Below are 19,444 nucleotides of genomic sequence, written 5' to 3' on the forward strand. Positions count from 1 at the left end.
GGATGTAATGAAGTTTAACCACAACAGTCAGTGGTTAGAAAAGGGGGTAGTAAAAGAAAAACAGAAAACAGTCATGTGAATGCCACTGGGACACTGACGCAGTGGCACTTTGTTTCAGTAACTTTTTCTGGACAAATATCCCTTGTGCCTTCTAGCCATGCCCTTCAGGAGGCAAAAAGCAAACTACATCTATTTGGAGATTGAAACTGCTGAGTTCTAATCCAGTAACATAGTAATGTGCTGGTTATGATTATGTAGACACCTCTTTTCCATAAATGCAGATACACACACACAAAATTATAGTGTGGATTCAAAGTTAGAGGAGCTTCAGGAATTGCCTTATCCTGATTCTATTCAACAAACCTTTAAATAGAACAGTTTCTTACCATGATGCCAAATTTCTGGATGTCCATGAAAGTAAGATCCTATCCCATGTCCCACAAAATGTGGGCAGACTTGCAAACCATTCTGATGAGTTATGTGGCTTTAAAAGTAACCCAAAAAATAGTTAAGTAAGTTTTTAATGCATACTTAGATAAAACAAAATCACTTTAACATAATCTCCAAAGAAGAAAAAAAGTTACATTTAGAGTGAGCTGATAGCATTAATAGGTTTTCATTATTCCAGAGTAACTTGAATTGTTTAATTACTTATAACAACTTCTTTAGGGTAGATGAAAGGGGAAAAAATAGGTATCTAACACAGTAGTTTGCTTTATTTACCATAGTACACTTTTCAAACACACTTTTAGACAACAAATCAGGATGCATGCACACATATGTACATCAATATATACATAACCATGACACATGTGAACATAAGGCAGGCATAAAAAAGTTTGGTTTGGATGGGGTTCCATGCAAACACTATGAAAATTACTACTGATCTTTAAATCAAATAGGAAAAAATTATAATCTATAGATGTGACTTCATACTTCCGTGGTTTCCTTATTCTGGTTTATTTCAAAATATATGTTTTACAAATAGGAACACTTACACAAAAACCCAAATCTGCTTTGTCAATGTTCTTGAAACACTACAAAACTTAGTGATCATTTGGGATTTCCACTCAAGATGCATGCCATTAGCAAAATTCATGAACAATGTCTTTAATGACAGTGATGTTTTAGAGAAGCTAGAATTGTGATTCCTAATGCTTCATTATTTCATATATTTCAAATATTTCAGTTTTCTTCCAGTCTATAAAGATGAAATCTGACACATAGAATACAAACCTAAAGTTTTCATCTACCAGGTTTAAAAGCTGTTTTTGAAATCAGATGAACATACATATTTCTGGTAATAACACAATACATAGTAACAATTTACATTTTCATGTGGATGAAGGCCAGAGTATCTTAATCATAGCAATGGATTGGAATTTACAGGATTTCTATTTAAATTTAATATTTAAAGGTTTAATATTTAAACAAAACCAACATTCTTAGATTCCAATCTAGGGTTTTAACAGATCTGAGGGTTACTTTACTGTGAACTCAAAGGTTTTTTTGTGAGCATTTGTGAGTCTTTATGAGTACTTCTGTCAAAAAAACTTTCTTAAGACACAGTTAATCTTCGTCTCCAAATTTGTAAGGTACCTTCACTTAGGCCAGGATGTGATCATAAATCACAGACGGGCAATTTATTCATATTTAATTTTCATAGAACTGACAGTGCAGAAGTAGATAAGCTATGCATGTGTTGAGGACAGATTGCTAAGTCAATGTTTTTATCTTTTAAGTTGCACTTTGTGGTTATGTCTCTGTGTCTTTGCACTCCGGATAGGAGGTTGAAGAATTTTTTGAGGGAGTTTCTATTTGTACTACACCAATTTCTATTTACAAAAAAAAAAAAAAATTGAAAGAGTAGATGGAGAATGCTTGGAGGGTAGAAGAGAAATTATTAAATAATACATAATCTAATTTTTTTTCAAGAATGGTGTTCTACCTAAACCTGTGTTCCTTCAGTTCTAACAATCTTCAATTATTTTAAAAATATTTGATATAAACTGTTCTATTTTCTTTTCTAAAAAATAAAAAAAATCTGATTGTCAGGCATCATGGTTACATTTTAAATGTGTGTGATAATGGCAATCTCCATTTAATTCCCAAAGAGAGGAGAGGAAGAACTCCCACTCTGAAAAAACACTTGGGGCACCCTCCTACCATCACACCTCTCATTCCTCTTCATAAAAGCATCTGTGCAAATATTGGGTGGCTAAAGATATCTATGTACATTCTCCTGTAACATGTCCTGCTTGGATCCCGACAGAACTTCTGGCTATCGAAGTATCATAGCATGTATGTCATGGATGCCTAGTTCAGAGGCCCTCATCGCCAGACAGAAAGAGGAAATGCATAGGACATATTTTCCTCAGTTCCTTGGTTAAGCACCCATTCAATGTTTGGGTCCCAGAAGCTGAGTATATACTTCTTTGCTTTTGGTATTTTTCTTTTGGATTGGTAGTTTTTAACACACACTTACTGGGGTAAAATTCACTCATTTACCTAGTTACTATTTCAGAATGCAGGGAATGCAGGGGAAACTCAAGATCATTTACTAGGCTCTAGGGTTTAAATCTACCTTCACAGAAATAGTGCAAGCAGTCAGTTGCAGCAAATTCCGCTTGAACACAAACACCAAGCAAGCCCAGGGCTGTCTGGGAAGGTGAAGTCTGTGTGCTTCTCTTGGTCAGTGTTTTAGGGAAAATGGAAACTTCTGCAGTGGTGGGCATGAGTGCCCAAGACGTGTTCCCAGTACCTGACACTGCAGGGCCATGACCGTTTCTGAATAAGGGTCTTCTTGCCCTGGACATTTCACAGATGAAATCAGTCTTTTTTTTTTTTTTTTTTGCTGAAATTTACTGAACAGAATGCTCCTGGTATTAGCTGCCCTTTCTGATTTTTTCTAACTAAAAATTCTCTAAGACAATTCAGCTGTTATTCATGAGCCTAAGCACATTAATGATTTGAACTCCTTTATCAGAGATATTTGGGGAGGGAGTGGAGGGACTGGAGTAAGAAGGTGTACTAAGGTAGTTTATAAGGTAACTTTAAAATTATGCTGTGTTATTATAGTTTATGTTTCAGTTATCGTTTATGGTTGAAAGAGAAATCTCTCATAAGGAATTTCATCTTGTGACCATTTTCGACCCCTTAATTCCCTTCACAGACAATTTTCCTCAAAGTATTGTCTAGCTAAATTCAAATTCTAAATATACTTCAATGACATTTTATGACTAAAAATACATTCCCCAAGAGGGCAGAGGAGTACTATATTTAAGTACATACTCTTCTATAGAAATGAAAATCATTTTATTAACATTTTACATGAATCCTATAAAAAGCACTAACCTCTAAATGTTCACAACTTTAATTAAAGAATCTCAAATGGTACTTGATGTTCTAAGTTATAGAATTTTACTTTCACGTTCCCAGTTCTTTAAGCAGTAGTCTTTAAATGGAGGAATGCACAAGCCCAGGGATTCCTTCTAGTGACAAGGAATGTTTAAGTACAATTAGTAATATTTTTGAAAGCCAACAACTGTTTGCCAAAAGAGTGGTATCTCTTTTTGTTTCAAACTGGATCACAAATTACTGTATTTTTCTTACAATAGTGCTGAACTTTTATTTGAGGTTTTCTGTCTCTGAAAAGCAGACATGATGGATTGAAATAAAAGATAATTTATTGCAATGCTTACTTTCATGTGCAGAGAGAAGCAGTGTAATTGTAATTTACAGTAGCTGTCAAGAAAAATCCATCACAGATGACATTAAAATGACTTATTTTGCCTAAGCCACTTATTGTTTAAATGTGCATAATCTAATAGAAAGAGATTATTTTTTTAATCTGCTTTATATTCTTCTAAATTAATATCAAAATATATACTTATGAATTAAACATTAAAAACCATTTATTGATACTTTCATCATGATACAACTATAAGTTTAAATTATTTTTGATTGAACTGTCACATATTTGTGAAGCCTGAATCTACACATCACAATATTCTATGTTCAGATCCTATCATCCAAATATAATTACAAAAATACTAATTTAGAAATATTCTAATGCAAATGGACATATAACAAGTATAGTAACGGTACCCTACAGATTACTAGCCATCCCTCATGAAGCAAAAGGGCACAGAGAGAACTCTTTTCATTAAACTATTTTAGCCAGCACTACTTCAGTGATATCTTCTATCCCTTAGGTCCAGGAGAAAATTTGAAAATTTACTATAAAGATCACAGGCTTTTGGTAACATAATACTAATAAAGGATGCCTGAGTGCTCTTTTCAAGTGTATCAGTAAAGGGAGACCACGCAAAAGATGGTGAACATCTTAAAATAAAGGAGACGGAGTTGAAAGATGTTTGTAAACCTTCAGCCTGTAATGATTTCAAGTATTTTAGGCTTAAAGGTGGAGATTGTTTGTTTATTTGCTCCCTTGAGATTTTGCCTGAATAAGAGAAGGCGAAATAATAGATGTCCAGAAACACTGCCTTAACACATCAGAACAAACAATTGTTCAAATTGGGCCAGTTTCCTCCCCAGTGACAGACACAAACCATCTAAATAATGAAATGTATTAGGGTAAAAGTAAAAAAGTTCATTGTCTATTATTTTTCTCATAGTTTTGTAAGTGCAGTTGTTGGGACTGATCTGGTTTTCAAAGGAGCTTGTACATGCAAATTCATACTCTGAGAAAACTGACCTTTGCATCCAGATAGCTAAAATCCAATGTCACTTTCAATTCTACTCTTCTCCTTTTTTTTTTTATGTAGCTAGAATTAATGTAGTGAATATGTAATGAAATGCATTATCCTGCATGGAGATTTATCAGATTTTCCGACTGAATGCTATGCTTTGCTAGTACTAGCTGGAGTTCACCTGCATGTTGGTGTGGCGTGTGGCTCTTTTTTGTAAAGAGTTAAGTCGTACACAAAAAAAGGGAACAAAGGTCAGCACCCAGCCGCCACTTGAATGTGAGATTTTTCTTTTTATTCCCCTTGATGTATACTAGGCTCTGTGTTATTAGTCTTAATGATGGAAAATTGTAGTGTTGATACAAATCTTTTTTTCAAAGTAGTAGGCGGGAGCTCCATTTGTTAGTAAGTTTTTTTGTGACTAAAAGCCATGGACAGTACATTTATGTAGCAGTAAAAGGCCTAGATGCTCTTTCCATAGCAGAGCTAATTATTCCTACTGTGACCTTACTGATCTAGCCTGTTCCTAGTACATCTCATCTGCACGCCTGTTCCTCTGTGTAGATGGTGTCAGAGAATATGAAAAACCCTATAATGAAACCATTTTCATGATGGAGAAAGGCTACTGGAGTTGCACTTGCTACAAAGAGGCTCAATTATATGAGTAATTGTGATAATTTTCTACATTCATAGCCTTCAATGGGGAAAAAAGAATGAGAGCCACAAAGGAAAATTACTTTAACAAGAAAGTACAGAGAGTAAAAATGGAAGAAGAGACAAAAAGGGGAAAAAATAACCAGAAAAAAGTTTAAAAAATAGATCTGGAGGGAGGAATAGCGAGACAGGGAGAACAACAGAAATGCTCAAAAGCCCATGTGCAGCTGTGTTGCACAATTAAATTGAATTTTTTTTTCTGCAGTTGATGAATGTGACTACTGCAAATGTGCCTCTGTAGTTAGCTATCATTTGTTGTTCCGTGACAGGAAAAGGATAATTACCTCTCAGAGAGAATCAAAGGCTGACATGCCCTTTAGACACAGCCATGAATGCAGAGCTCGATAGAATGCTTGAATAAGAATCTAGTGTTCTCTGCCCCCTTCTACTGAAGAATAAATTTTGTTAAAATGCAAGAGCACCACCAGTAAATTTGTTGAACCCTAGGTGTTCAAAAATATGAGGTACATCTATCGACTCATCCCATTTGCAAAAATAAAACTGCATTTTGAATTCATTTCTATTATATTCATGGACAGTAAGATAGTGAGATATGCATTAAATTTCTTTTCCCAGTAGGGGTCTGATTCAACATTTCCTATGAAAGAACAGAGAGACACTATCCTTTTTTCCCAGGCTAGTTAGCCTATAATTTAAAACTGTCAAAAACACAATTTTGTTCAAAGTCTTCAATAAAAGCTTCTCAGATATAACCCAAAGAGATTTTACTAAAGTTTGATTCAGACACTGTTACAATATTTTTAAAGCCATAAATACATTTAACTGATATTTTACTGCCTTTTTCTCAAAGTATTTGAAGGCTTACAAAGAAAAAAGGCAGCATCTTTTCAAGGTGACTAAGCCTTCCATCCTTTAGGCAAATGGGAAGTATTCAGGTTCATATTAATAAGGACAGTACTTTAAAAGGCACTGATGTGATCATCTTTAACAAAATGCATTACTTTTAAATGAAAACACATATTCTGCATGTCTACTGCAAAACAGTTATGGGGAAAAAAAGATCTAAAAGTAGGTAACAAATTACAAAGAGAAGTCTTGAATTCAGGAAATACGCATTCACTCAAAGAACAAGCACAGAATATACTATGTGGAAAATAAACAATGGTTTACAGGAAAAAAGAAGCCAGACAAAAAAAGGACAGATCAGCCTTTCAAACTGTTTGCTAATCTATTTATTTGAAAGGTAAGCTTGCTTGGGCTAACTAATGCTTTCTACTTTTGTGTCACAGGAAAAGTTTCACTTCTTCCCTTTATAAATTTCACTTTTTTCCTGTCTCATTACCCCAGGGTTGGGAAACTTATCCCCTTCTTAGGGGCTTTCTTTCATGTTTGGGGGATTTTTGAATAAAGGAACACTATATACACACCAACATGTCAAGCTAAAACTAAAGCAGTCATATAGATACTGCTTACAAGTTGCTTTGCTGACCCTGGTAAAATTCATTTTTTAAAAAACTTTTTTTTTTTTTAACCCTAGGAACAACATTACAGCCTGGTAGTTCACATACTGATAGCAGACTGAAATGATGGTTCTGAATCATAAAACATGTCATCAACTTTATACAAGCCACCAATAACCTTTGTACCATTTGCCAACCCTCCCTTTACTTGTCAGTGTAAGGCTTACCTGATTGTGTTTCCAATTACAGAGAAGGGAGCCCCCGCTCTGCAAGCTGCAATTGCTTCATCTCTACACCTCTTGGCCACCTCCACTAACTTTTTACCACATTCATCCACATTGCCCACCAAAAATGTTTCAGAGGTGTCTCCATGGTAGCCATTGTAATACACCTAGACACAGACCGAAATTTTAACACATCCTTGTTTAAAAATCTTCTCTCCTGAAATACACATTTTGTTCATTATGTATTTAGTAGATTCGTGTGTTTCACTCTTCCAGAATTTGAATCAAGGACTGGATATGCCAAAACCTTGCAGGAGTTAAAAAGATGAGACCGTATGGTATAATGATAATGCAAACATTTTAAATAAACAAGAAACTAGTATGGCCATTCAGGTTTATCATTAGTGACACTATTGTGACATTTTGACTCCTCACTTTATGTCTGAGAAGCCATAATTATATATGCAAAAATTAGTGACCAAAGACATTGGCCCACAACTACCACAGAAGGTTTGGAGAACCTAGAAGTATTTAATAGAAAAGTTTCTTCAGCATAATGAAGACACAGACCTTTTATTTACCAGTTCTACACTTGGAAATGATAGGTTATGACTAGAAGAAATAAGCTAGTCATATCAGTATTCTAATAGACAGTAGGAGAATTTTGTTCCAATAACTGAAGCAGCTCAATGTGAAAATGAAGTATGACACCAAAAATCCTGTCCAGAAGATGCTTAATCAAATACTTCAGGGAGCAAAATGTTAACAGAAAACACTACATACAAATTTTAGAAAAACAGAATTTGCTAGAATATAACAAAACAGGTTTAAGAATAAAATTACAGAAAATATAATTTTATCAGTCTTCAATGATGCAATGGTGTCTAGGTACTAGACACCAGATTCATTATAAAAATCAATGATTACTAAACACTATAATAAATGCAGAAGGCGAAGAAAGACTGGTTGATATTGATCCTTTGATACAGCAATGGATTTGCTAGTTTGCATAAATTTGTCCCATGTAATTATTCTACACATTTAGGAACTATTACAAAGATATTTATATAGAATTTTCTGTTTTAATACTAAACTAATGTCCTAAGTCTGCATACAAAATGCATTTAAATATTACTTTCCTATATTCTGAGGGAAACATGAAAAATGTTTTTATTAACTATCAGGAAACTGAGGCACAAACTAGTAACCTATCAAACTGAGGCACAGACTAGTAACTAGTAACCTATCTAAGGTCAGTGGTAGAATACAGAGATAGATCCAGGTTAATTCCATGGATTACTGGCTTCTAATCAAGTGTTTTCTTTGCTATAGCCTTAATCACCTTAATTGCCTTGGAACAATGTTTTATACATTTGTCCCCATTTGCAATCCAAGCAAGTACAAGTTTCAGTTTCATATGTTCAGTATATAACATCTGTAATATGAGTTAGTAAAAAAAAATGTAAATGAATATCTCTGCATAATAGCAGTTAAGCAAAATGCATTTTTAAATCTTTATTTTTTTATATTATTTTTTGCTAGCTTTAAAAATAACTGGAAAGGCCCAACATATATGAAATATATAATACTTTTTGAAAGTCTATGCAAGTATCTGTAATCACACTTTGTAAACACAAACTACTCTTGTGTTTTACTTCAATTACTCAAAAACATTTGTTGAGCAACTACAATGGGCATCACATTGTCCTTTTTTTTTTTTTACATTGTCCATTTTTTAACATCTAATTTTCAATGGTAAAGAAGCTACTTTCTTGTAATATGATGATGGAATAACTATAAATTGCAATGAGTATTTTCTGATAAGAGTACAGGACCTCTTAAATGGACTCCTCCATTTAGTATTTTACTTTGCTGTATGAGTTTTACCATTGTGAAACATTTTGGAATTGCTTATTAAAAGTCTTCAGGAAACTGAAAAGTGGCATGGAATATTGTCTTTGGCCACATTGAAAATTTGAGGGGAGAACATGTTTTCTCTCATTCAAAGCAGCAATATTTTATTAGGTGGTAACTAGGTGATTTGGGTGTAAAACCCCCAAACCAGTATAATCCAAAAGAAAAGTATGCCATGAAAAATATTTCATTTAAGGTATCCCATTCTACACAATTTTAAATTGGAAAGATACCAACAGAATATATGTGAGACAAATGTTCACGTATTCTAAGTAGGGCAAGGTGGCAGAGGAAAGCATATTAGCAATAAAAGAATCTTTGGCTATATACTCACACAAATTGATATGAAGATAAAAGGCTGAATTAATTTAAACAACTAAAAATCTGACTGAGTTCAACTACTGGATGCTAACTTCTACCTCATTCATACTCCTACCAAAGTTTCACACTCTGGATGTAAAATAACTATTAAAAATATTCCCTCATTAATAAAAACTATACACCTAGAACACTATCTGTCTGCCTCACCAACTCATCACATGCTTAAATTACATTTATTTATTTAAAATATATTAGTCATCAGGTGTACAGAAATAATTTACAGTATAGATAGCCCAAACATACCATTATAAAATTTCTTAGTAAAATAATTGCCAAAGAACAAATGTGAAATCTGAGAATAATGAAAGGTTAAGAAAAGTAAAAAGGTTAGAGCTTGTGCAATTTGATGTTGCTATGTTAAATCACTTAGTGTTGTTATGTAAAATAAAGGTTATTAACTGCTTGATGAAAACTTAAGCTCACAGAGAAAACCACTCTGCTTGTAGGTTTCGAGTTCAAGGCTCTCTGTATCAGAAATGGAACACGACGTTACCTTCAGGGATTTTAATAAATCTAAGGAACACTGCTAGCAAGAGAGTTGCTGTCCAAATAGACTGACACACACAGGCCAATGTAGCCCCTAATGACAGAGTAAGATAATGACAGGCCCCACTCAAAATCAGCAGGAAGAGGAAGATCAATCTTGGCAGAGTGAAGGAAAAATGCCGGCTTTCTTCGCGTTAGCTCATCTCATACACATCTAGCTCCAGCAGCTGCCCAGTGCTGTGTGCTCTGCATTAACCACACAGTGGATCAATAACAATTACACCTTCTCAAAAACATGACACATAGCAGGATTGGGTTGACATTTCACTTAGGCCAACATTGATCTCAGTGCATCTGATTCCAGCCCTAAATTCAAGTCAGGCCTGGGTTTACTTGGAATAAACACAGAGTTAAAGACAAAAAAGGAAACCAGCTGCTTGTGTCTGGGGCTAGAAGTAAACAGCACTTCCATCGGCGCAGTTCACATTTTCAATCCACTCTTCTTCCTGTTGCTACCAGCAATTCTGAAGTTGATCAAAGACTATTTTTTATATGATTTACTCACCGTGACATCAATGTTGATAATATCTCCATCCTGAAGAGGTCGACTGAAATATAAACAGAAAAAGAAAAAAAAGGTGATAGATCTCAATACGAGGGATATAAAAATAAATGCCTAATGACTACTATCACAAACCCAATGAGTCACAATGATAATTTGGGGTAGAGGAGGCATAAATTGAGTAACTCTATCTAATTTTTAACTTATGTTAGTCACATCAAATTTACAAGAAATGTCTGATATGAACAATGTTGCTATTGTATAAAAGTCCTTAAAATCATGTAGTTAACATTAATTTTGCAAAGAGTCAAAAGAATAGTTGAGAATTAGTATTTATCTACATTTGGATTTTTACTATTCGTAGGATGAAAGTCTAAGGAGACAAAATAAAGAATGCACAACCACTGTTTTAGATTACATACTCTTTAGCAAACATTAAGCGGTGGTTTTATGTCCACTTAGACACAAAATACCTCAAAATTTTTGTTTTACTAGAGTCAGCTTCAGAAGTTTGCAGGTGGGTTTCAATTAAACTACAGTGTCATTCAACATATGTTCTAGATCTTAGCTACATGTTTGAATTTCCAAAGGAACAATATGTTATTAAGCAATGAATACCTGTCAGGAATACCATGACATAGCACGTTGTTTACAGAGGTACAAACAGATTTTGGAAAACCTCCATAGCCTAGAGGTGAGGGATAAGCATCATGACTGATGATTTCCTGATGAACAAGAGCATCTATTTCTTCAGTTGTCATGTCAACCTAAAATATTAATAAAGAAGTTGTGCAGTGACAGTTGAAGACATTTCCTATACTTAATGACTATGCCTCTAGTGATAGCACTTTCAGATATAAATTTACTGTATGAATTTACTCTGATAATCTTGTCATAGAACAATTTAATTAACATTAAAACCCTAAATGGTAACTTTTGGACAATCATTTGGGTATAGGTTGGTGTTATAGACTATTAGGAAATGGAAATTTTAAATATTATCCAATAAATCATTTGTGAGTCATTATAGATGACTCTTTTTTAGCCTGAAGTTTTTTTTTTTTTTAGAGATTTATTTATTTATGCATACAGAACTGGGGTACAGGCCAGAGGTTCAGGGGCTTTGAGAGAATTCACCAGAGAAAGAGTGGGAAGCAGAACAGACAGATCAATGAAGTACACTGCTGAGGGGAGCAGCAGGCTAGACAGGAGAGGTCTCTTGTGCCTTGTGGGTCACCTCTGGGGTGGGGGTCAAACTCACACTAAAGTGGCCAGAGCCAGCCTCGGAGTGCTGCAATACAAGCCACTGCACCACCAGGGAGGACCCCTAGTCTGAAGATTTTTTAAAAGTATATCCCTAGGCAATTCCTTCCTCTTCCTCAGTAGTGTCATAGGCTATATGAAGCATGTAAATAAACACAAGGATCTTTGGTTTAAACTGTAAAGTCTGAAAAGTAGGCCAACCTTATTACTTCAGTGAAACATTACATGGGTTTTTCAGTAATGGCATAGAGATTATGGATCGCTCATATATTTTAGAGTTTGCTTTTAATTACTCTTGATTTTGTTCATGCTTAAATAAGTCAGTTTTTTAAAAAAGTATTTTCCTTACTAGAAGACATCCAATTGCTCCCAAACTAAAAGAAACCAAGTTTCTCCAATACATACAGCTCATCACTGTTAAATCATAACTCATCAATAAAGTTCCAAAACAAAAATTTGATTAAAAATTTACTCAAAAAATTTTTGAGTGATTATACCCTTTGAGTCTCACTTCCTAAAATTTGCCCACCTTTTGGAAACTACAGGCCTATGTTTTCTTTTATGATCCTTATGTGCCAGGGTGGTTATTCTGAAATCTAAATATTGCTATATTATTCTAATTTTGTGCATTTGGTCTTATCTTTCTTTGCTGGGCTACTATGGAAAAAAAAAAGGAGACAAAGGATGAGATAGAGCAACTCTTCAGGCACACAGAAATAATGTGGGGGATAAAAGCAGAAACTACAGGCAGAATTCAGGGGGCAAATGTCAAAGCCATCTGCCATTGATCAAGTTGGATAGTTTGATTCAGCTCAAAGTATCTCTAAATTTCTGCTGCTTATCATTGAGTTTATATTTTAAATGATCACTTAGATAAACACACACAAAAAAGCTCTTTCCCTCCTCCCAAGGCTCTCCTTTATTTTTTAACCAATTAGATATGTACAAAAGAAGAGTTAAGGGGGGGGGGATAAAAAAGGGTATGTTGTCCTTCTGAGACTTGGTGAGACACCACCTTTAAACTCTTTCCAGCCAGGAGGAGGACATGACGGGCCAGCTGACAGGCCTGACGAAGCCCTTGAATCTGATCTTCATTCTTAACTTCTATGCTGTCTCCCCAGTCGGGTACAATGCCTGTCGTCACATAGTCTGGCTTCTTTATGTGCTTGAGGAAAAAGGATTGAAAACGAAGATCAGAACCCAGCCCACGACAATGGGATCATTTTTTTCGGACACAGCCTCCTGCTTCATGGAGCTCTGCCCTTCCTGCGAGAGCACCGACCTCCGAGGCCAGCACAACAGACCCTCCAGGCTGCCCCAGTTCCTTCCCCTGCCCTTTTGAACTTAACATTGCCTGCGAGTGCTGCCTCTGGATGGTCTGTTAACCTTACCATGCTTTGAGTCAAATTGGACTGAAGTAGACTTCTGGTCAAAACAAACAGTCGTTTTCTTTTCTTCTTCCTCCCAACCCGTTAGAAGCATATTGCCATTAATGAAAAATAGCACCAAATTGCCAAATGGTTAATTAAGAGCATTTTCATCTTCTTAACACAAAGATAAAATATATGCAAAGGATAGCTTAGGACACCCTCTCAGAATAAATATATGTAACAGGAGTACATGCCTGTTACATAGACACTTTTCTTATACTTTGCAACTTTGTACTAAAACTAAGAGGTGGGGGAATAAAACAGCTTTCTTTTTCCTTTTCCTTTCTTTTTTTTCAAATACATAAAAAAAACCTAGAACATTTTTCATTATTTTTCAAAAGCAAACACAAACACCCCCCCCCCCCAATTCAATACATTCAACACTGAGCACCCTTGTAGAATTCTCCACCACTTACTTAAATCCATGGGCGGTATTCAGAAAATAAATACTATCTCACACACAGAGCTTCTTTCAGTCCCAAGGTTTTGTCCAGCTCTTTACAAGCTATTTATAGAAACTGCTACATAAGCATTGTTGAATAGTACCCAGTAAGGCTACACTGCAGTTGGGGACAGGAAGCTGAAGGAGATAACACTATTCAATTGACATCACAGCAACTCTGGAAAGGCTGAGGTTGGCACTCAGCTCTTTGTGAAGTGCAGAATTTAAGGACCTTCACTTATTCTCATGTCTTGATGGGCCTTTCAGACAGAGGTAATACCATTGCCTGGTTGCCACAGTGGAGGTCTAGGTGAGCATCTCTTTCCTATAACTTCACCCCAGTGCTCACAAAGGCTCACCTGGTCTCCCCCACAGACTCTATGCTCTTGTCTCCACTCTGCTTTGTGACCTGGGTCAAATTATACCTATAAGCAGAAAGGCTGTTGGGCTGCCACTAAAATTCTAAAACAATACATTTACCTCTCACGAGGTTTCTTTTTCTTTCATACTAAGGAAATATGAGGAAGATGTCATAGCCTGTATCCTGAGTTATAGCCATAAAAATGGACTATTCACCTTCAAGGAGTATTACACTTAGTGTTGGTTCACTGTAAGAAAAAAAATGCATAAAAGAGGGAAAGCTGATGATTTCTGTGACAAATCTCTATTTCTTTCAGCTATTTTCGTCTTCCTAAATGACCCCCACACCTCCTTTATACTGCATTTTGAAAAATGGATAGATTGTCTTTCCACAGAATTGTAATCTCTGAAAAAAATCAAGAATGCTCGGAGATAAGACATTTTATTTAATTTACTTTAAAGGACAATTCAACGACAGCAGCATTAATAATGTGGAAAATGTAAGAACAGGCTTTAGTGAAAAAACTGTCTAGTATATGAGTTTCAATTAATCTCTATTGAATGATCCCAATTTTCTGGTCAGTTTTTTCTTAAAAGTTAGGAAACTACATACAAGTAGTTTTATCCTACTGTTAGAAATTTCATATAAAAATTTCATGAAAGAAATTTTTTGAAATTTAAATGAGCTAAGGAGTTGTAAGCTCAGCACATTATTATAAAAAATTAGCATTTCAGAACTGCAGGATATTAAAACTTGCTAAATCACAAACCAAGTTTAAAAATTACAATTCAAACGGCTCAGAATTCAAAGCTGCAAAAACATTTAATCGCTTCTGCAGTTAACCTTTATCTTGGCTGGAAAAAGCAGCAGATAATAGGCAATACGGTACCTTAGGGACTGGATGAGCTGAAGAAACTGCAGCCGGCAAAACTATACTGTGTGAAATATCTCTTTGTCTCCGGAAAAAGAAATTTCTTCTTTGTTGACTGCTTGACTGCTTGTGTAAGTAGACATGATTGAGTGATGAAAAGAAAATTCTATGATAACCTATAAGCAGAAATAGATATGTTTTAAGTTAAAAAAAATTCTTACTGTTACATTTTAAGATGTTGATTGTTGTCTATTAAATCATTATTCTAATTTATTATTGACTCAAAAAAGAAAAGGCTGAAATAGAAAGGAAAACAGTAGTATTCTGAGTTCTAGTACAATAGTAGCACAGCATATTTATTAGCTAATACTATGTTTACATAAACGTTTGACAATGGAAAACTCTACTCTAATGGGAAACAAACATATAGAACCATCTGCTAAACACTACATCTATAAAAAGAATTTTTGCTATACAGTACCTTACACAGCAATGTCCAAGATGACCCTGGATTTGGGGCACTGTTTGGGTGCCATTATATTACTTAAAGCTGTTTTCCTTTCAAGAATCATGGACAAATTGCCAGCTGCACTTTTTGCCCTCAATAGGATTACTACTTTGTGTTAAGTTCACGTGCAGTGAGGCATTATACCGAAATTCACTGTGATGAATGTTCAAGTAAGATAAAGACTAAATAGCAAAAATGTGGGGCATAATCCTGAAAGAAAATGAACATACATACCCATGACAGGAATTTAGAAATATCTATGAAAGATTTAAATGCACATATCCTTCAGCTTGGCAATTCATCTCCTAAGAGTTTACCTTGAAGAAATTATGCAATGATGAATGTACAGAAGATGTATTTTCACTGCAGTATTGTTTGTGGTAGGAAAAAAAGGGAAATAATCTAAATGCCCATCAATTGGGCCTGGCTAAATATTTTATGGCAGTTACACAACAGGAACTATGAAACTTTCAGAGAATAAACACAGTCATCTCAGTGTTTGATATAGAAGAGGCCACAATGCACAGTTAAGGAAAAAGCAAATGCTAAATACTATTATAAAAATAACAATAATACAAAATAAGTTTATACACTTAAATAAGCTTGTATGTGCCTATACATTTTCTGAAAATTGATACTCATCAGCAGTGGTTATTTTGGGAGCAGGTGATTGGGGGTTGTGGGTGGGGAGACTTTGGATTCATTTTATATTCTTCTGATCCACTAAACTTTTAAAACCACCATTTACATTAATTTTATAATTCAAACAATAGTTTAAAAAAAATCCCCATCATGCTTAATTGTCAGGGGATAGCAAACTACAGACTAGAACGTCAAATCTGGCTTGCCGCCTATTTTTATATAGCTGATGACTAAAAATGATTTTTACATTTATAAGGGGTTGTAAAAAATAAACAAAGAGTACCTTGCAACATATGAAATGAAATAAAATTCAAATTTCAGTGCCCATAAATAAAGGTTTATGGGAACATAGGTACATGTTCACTTACGATGATCTATGACTACTGTTGAGTTACAGGGGCAGAGTAGTTGTGACAGAAACCATCAGCTCACAGAGCCTAAAATATTTGCTACCTGGTTCTTTATATAAAAGGCCTGCTGACTCCTGGTCCAGAGCACAGGTTTTCCCATTGTAGTACCTACACTGCTAAGCAGTATCAGCATCACAAGGCCTCCAGCCGTTCCTCAATTTGCTGACTCCAACTCTGGGGGGCCAGAACCTGTGCTTTAACAAGCTCGCAGGGTGATGCTGATGCATGCAAATGTTAAGAATTACTACCTAGAGTCACCTTTCAGCTGTGAAACATGATAGAAACATGAACTACAGGTGACAACTGACTCCATACTCAAGATTTCAAGTGAATTAGAAAAAGCTGCTGAAGCAAAACCTTGGTCAGTGATTCAGTGTCATTAATTTTCACTCAATTATGTTCATCCATAAAGTTGAAATTGATATTGTTGAATCAAACTTACAGAAGTGTTGTAGGGATTATTTTGGACAATTCCAAACATCAGACAAAATACTGGCAGTAACATTAGAGCTGTGTCTCAGCTCTGCCACTTTTTAGCTGTATGGCCCTGAGCAAGTTTTCTTTGAGTCTCAGGTGAGAATTAATCAGAATAAAGTATGTGAAAGTGCCTGGCATTTTAATAGAGGACCAGTGAATAATATTTCCTTCAAGAATATTTAAAAAGTAAAATGAGAAAGAAAACATGGGCTCCAGTATACCTTCTAATACTGGGCACTTCTGTCTCAACTACTGAACTAGGCATTCCACATATGTTAGCTCATTAATGTATCATGAGATTGTGAACTGCTATCTTTCCATTCCACAGCTGAGGACACTGAGGCACAGAGTAGTAAGTCACTTCCCTAGAGACACACAGTGCCAAAGCTGAGGGAGAGCAGGTCAAGTTGTATTACTTCTTCCAAACCCATGAGAAAAAAAATGAGCTAACAACACATGACCCAGAAAATGTCAAAAGCATTATAAAGCCATTAAAAGTTACTACTGCCACCAAGTCATTTGCCCCAAATGGTGATGGGTTAACCTAATCCACCCACTCTCTCTCTCTCACGTTCCCTTTGCTAACCAAGCCATATGGTGGCTGGCCCAAGTCAGTTGGGCAAACTGTGGCTATGGAATGGAAAATCTGGGTGGGTCCCAGCAAAGACCCAGGTGGAATCTATCCAAGACTCAGGCCCCTAACTGCATTTCTCGGAAAGAACACAAACAGGACACAAGCTGACCTGTATTTACCTTCCGAGGAAAGTATGTATCATGGTTACTTTTCATTGATACCACAAAAAGAATAATTGTGGTTAATATTTAATAGCCATTTCCTTTGAGCTCAGTAGTAGGTATTCTACAAATACAATCTCTAACCAACTCTGGAAGGTAGGGAGGCAGCTGTGGGCATCACTATTTTATAGACGAGGAATGAAGGCTCAGATTTCTAGTAGAATGGCTGTCCCCAATGCGAATTCTCTAAAGTTAAATCCAGGACTGTGCATATCTCTCCAAGTTGCCTCTCAGAGTGCAGAGGGACTCTAGCAGCAAGCTTTGCTACAGAATAGTTTTGTTTTTTTTTTTTCAGGGACTGGGTTTTAAGAGACGTTTTGTATTTTCTTTTTTAATTATGAAAAAAGGTATGGGATAAGCCAACATTTAGAGCGACCGTCCTGTTCCTGAAAATTCCTATAAGTGGGCCCTCCCTGGTGGGAGCAGGGGGTTAAGATGCAGCACTGCAAGCTAGTCACTGCCACTTCACTGCAAGTTTGATCACGGCCCCAGAAGTGATCCACTTGGAGCAGCAGACCTCTCCTGACCCACCCGCTGCTCCCTTCAGCAGTGTACTTTGTCGATCTGTCTGTTCTGCTCCCCAATCTGTCCCTGGTGAACCCTCTCACCACCCCTGCACCTCTGGCTTGTATCCCAGTTCTGTATGAATAAATAAAAATCTTAGGAAAAAACAAAAACAAACAAATAAAAAAAAACAAACAAGAATTGCTACTCATTAAAAAAAAAATCCTAGAAGTGACCTATTTTGGTAGTGGGTACAGGATAAACGGTTAGAGAGATCTTGTTAGCAAGACTTCTGAAATGGAATCCTTCTATAAGCCATATTCTGGATGCAGCATGAAAAGTTGACAAAGTCCTTGTTCTCAAGGAGACTGGATACTGTGGTGGTGTGTAGACAAGAAATACATTAGATTATAGCACATGGTGGTGATATGCATAATTTTAAAAAAGGGTAAGAGTGACAAGCATTGGAAGACACCTTGGATTTAAGGTTCTATTCCTGACCCTGCCCACAGCAAACTACATGACCTGGAGCGCTGGCTGGGAGTTTAGGGGCTTCATGCTCTCTGCTGAGCTCTGTGATGAAGGTTTAGTAAAATGAGGGTGCTGAGCTGTACAGTCTTTGAGGTCCCTTTCAGCTCCGATATTCGTGCCTTCATTCAGTAGCATTTGGTTGTCATGCTGGAACCTGGGCAAAGGAATGCTGTATATGCTGATGGATTGTAGGACTCATCAAGTTTTTTCAACGCATCTGATTACATGAAAGAGATCATCTTTATCAGAATTATCAGGTTCCAGTACACAGTCAATACAAGGGAATCTTTTCTTTCTTTCTTTCTTTCTTTTAAACCAGAAATTTATTGCCTGGCTGCTGAAATCCTTACGATGAACTGGACACTACAACAGAGGCCCTCTTGGGTTTCGGTGTTGTTCCTTCACGGAATCCATGCCAGAATCCGCGATATACAATTTTTAGGTGCCTCATTCCACCAGTCCCGCTGGTATTTCGTCTTTGGGCCTTTGCACTCAAGTTATACTTTCTCTTCCACTTGACAGGATAGCCACACTTGCCGCAAGTTGACATCTGCTGATGGTGGGCCTTAGAGCCACAGCGGCGGCACAACCTGTGAGTCCTATTGCGACGCTTTCCGAATGAGGACGTTCCTTTCATCATTTTGCTTCTGCTGCTGGGGCCAAAGAGTCCAAGGGAATCTTTTCTTCTCTCTCTCTTTTTTTAAGATTTATTTATTTGTGCATACAGAACTGGGGTACAGGCCAGAGGTGCAGGGGCAGTGAGAGGATTCACCAGAGACAGAGTGGGGAGCAGAATAGG

At 36.1% G+C, this 19,444-nt stretch overlaps 1 protein-coding gene across 1 annotated transcript in view; it reads right to left on the reverse strand.

The window, feature by feature from the left end:
* METAP1D (methionyl aminopeptidase type 1D (mitochondrial)) overlaps positions 1 to 19,444 on the reverse strand; it is a 66,993-nt gene that overhangs the window by 2,470 nt on the left and 45,079 nt on the right. The window contains 6 exon segments of the mRNA XM_004674542.2: positions 387 to 484; positions 7,072 to 7,235; positions 10,415 to 10,457; positions 11,030 to 11,178; positions 12,690 to 12,839; positions 14,797 to 14,954. Coding sequence (XP_004674599.1) covers positions 387 to 484; positions 7,072 to 7,235; positions 10,415 to 10,457; positions 11,030 to 11,178; positions 12,690 to 12,839; positions 14,797 to 14,954 — 762 coding nt within the window.

This window comes from Condylura cristata, unplaced genomic scaffold (genome assembly GCF_000260355.1).
Source record: "Condylura cristata isolate star-nosed mole 26May11 unplaced genomic scaffold, ConCri1.0 scaffold00002, whole genome shotgun sequence".
Classification (NCBI taxonomy): domain Eukaryota; kingdom Metazoa; phylum Chordata; class Mammalia; order Eulipotyphla; family Talpidae; genus Condylura; species Condylura cristata.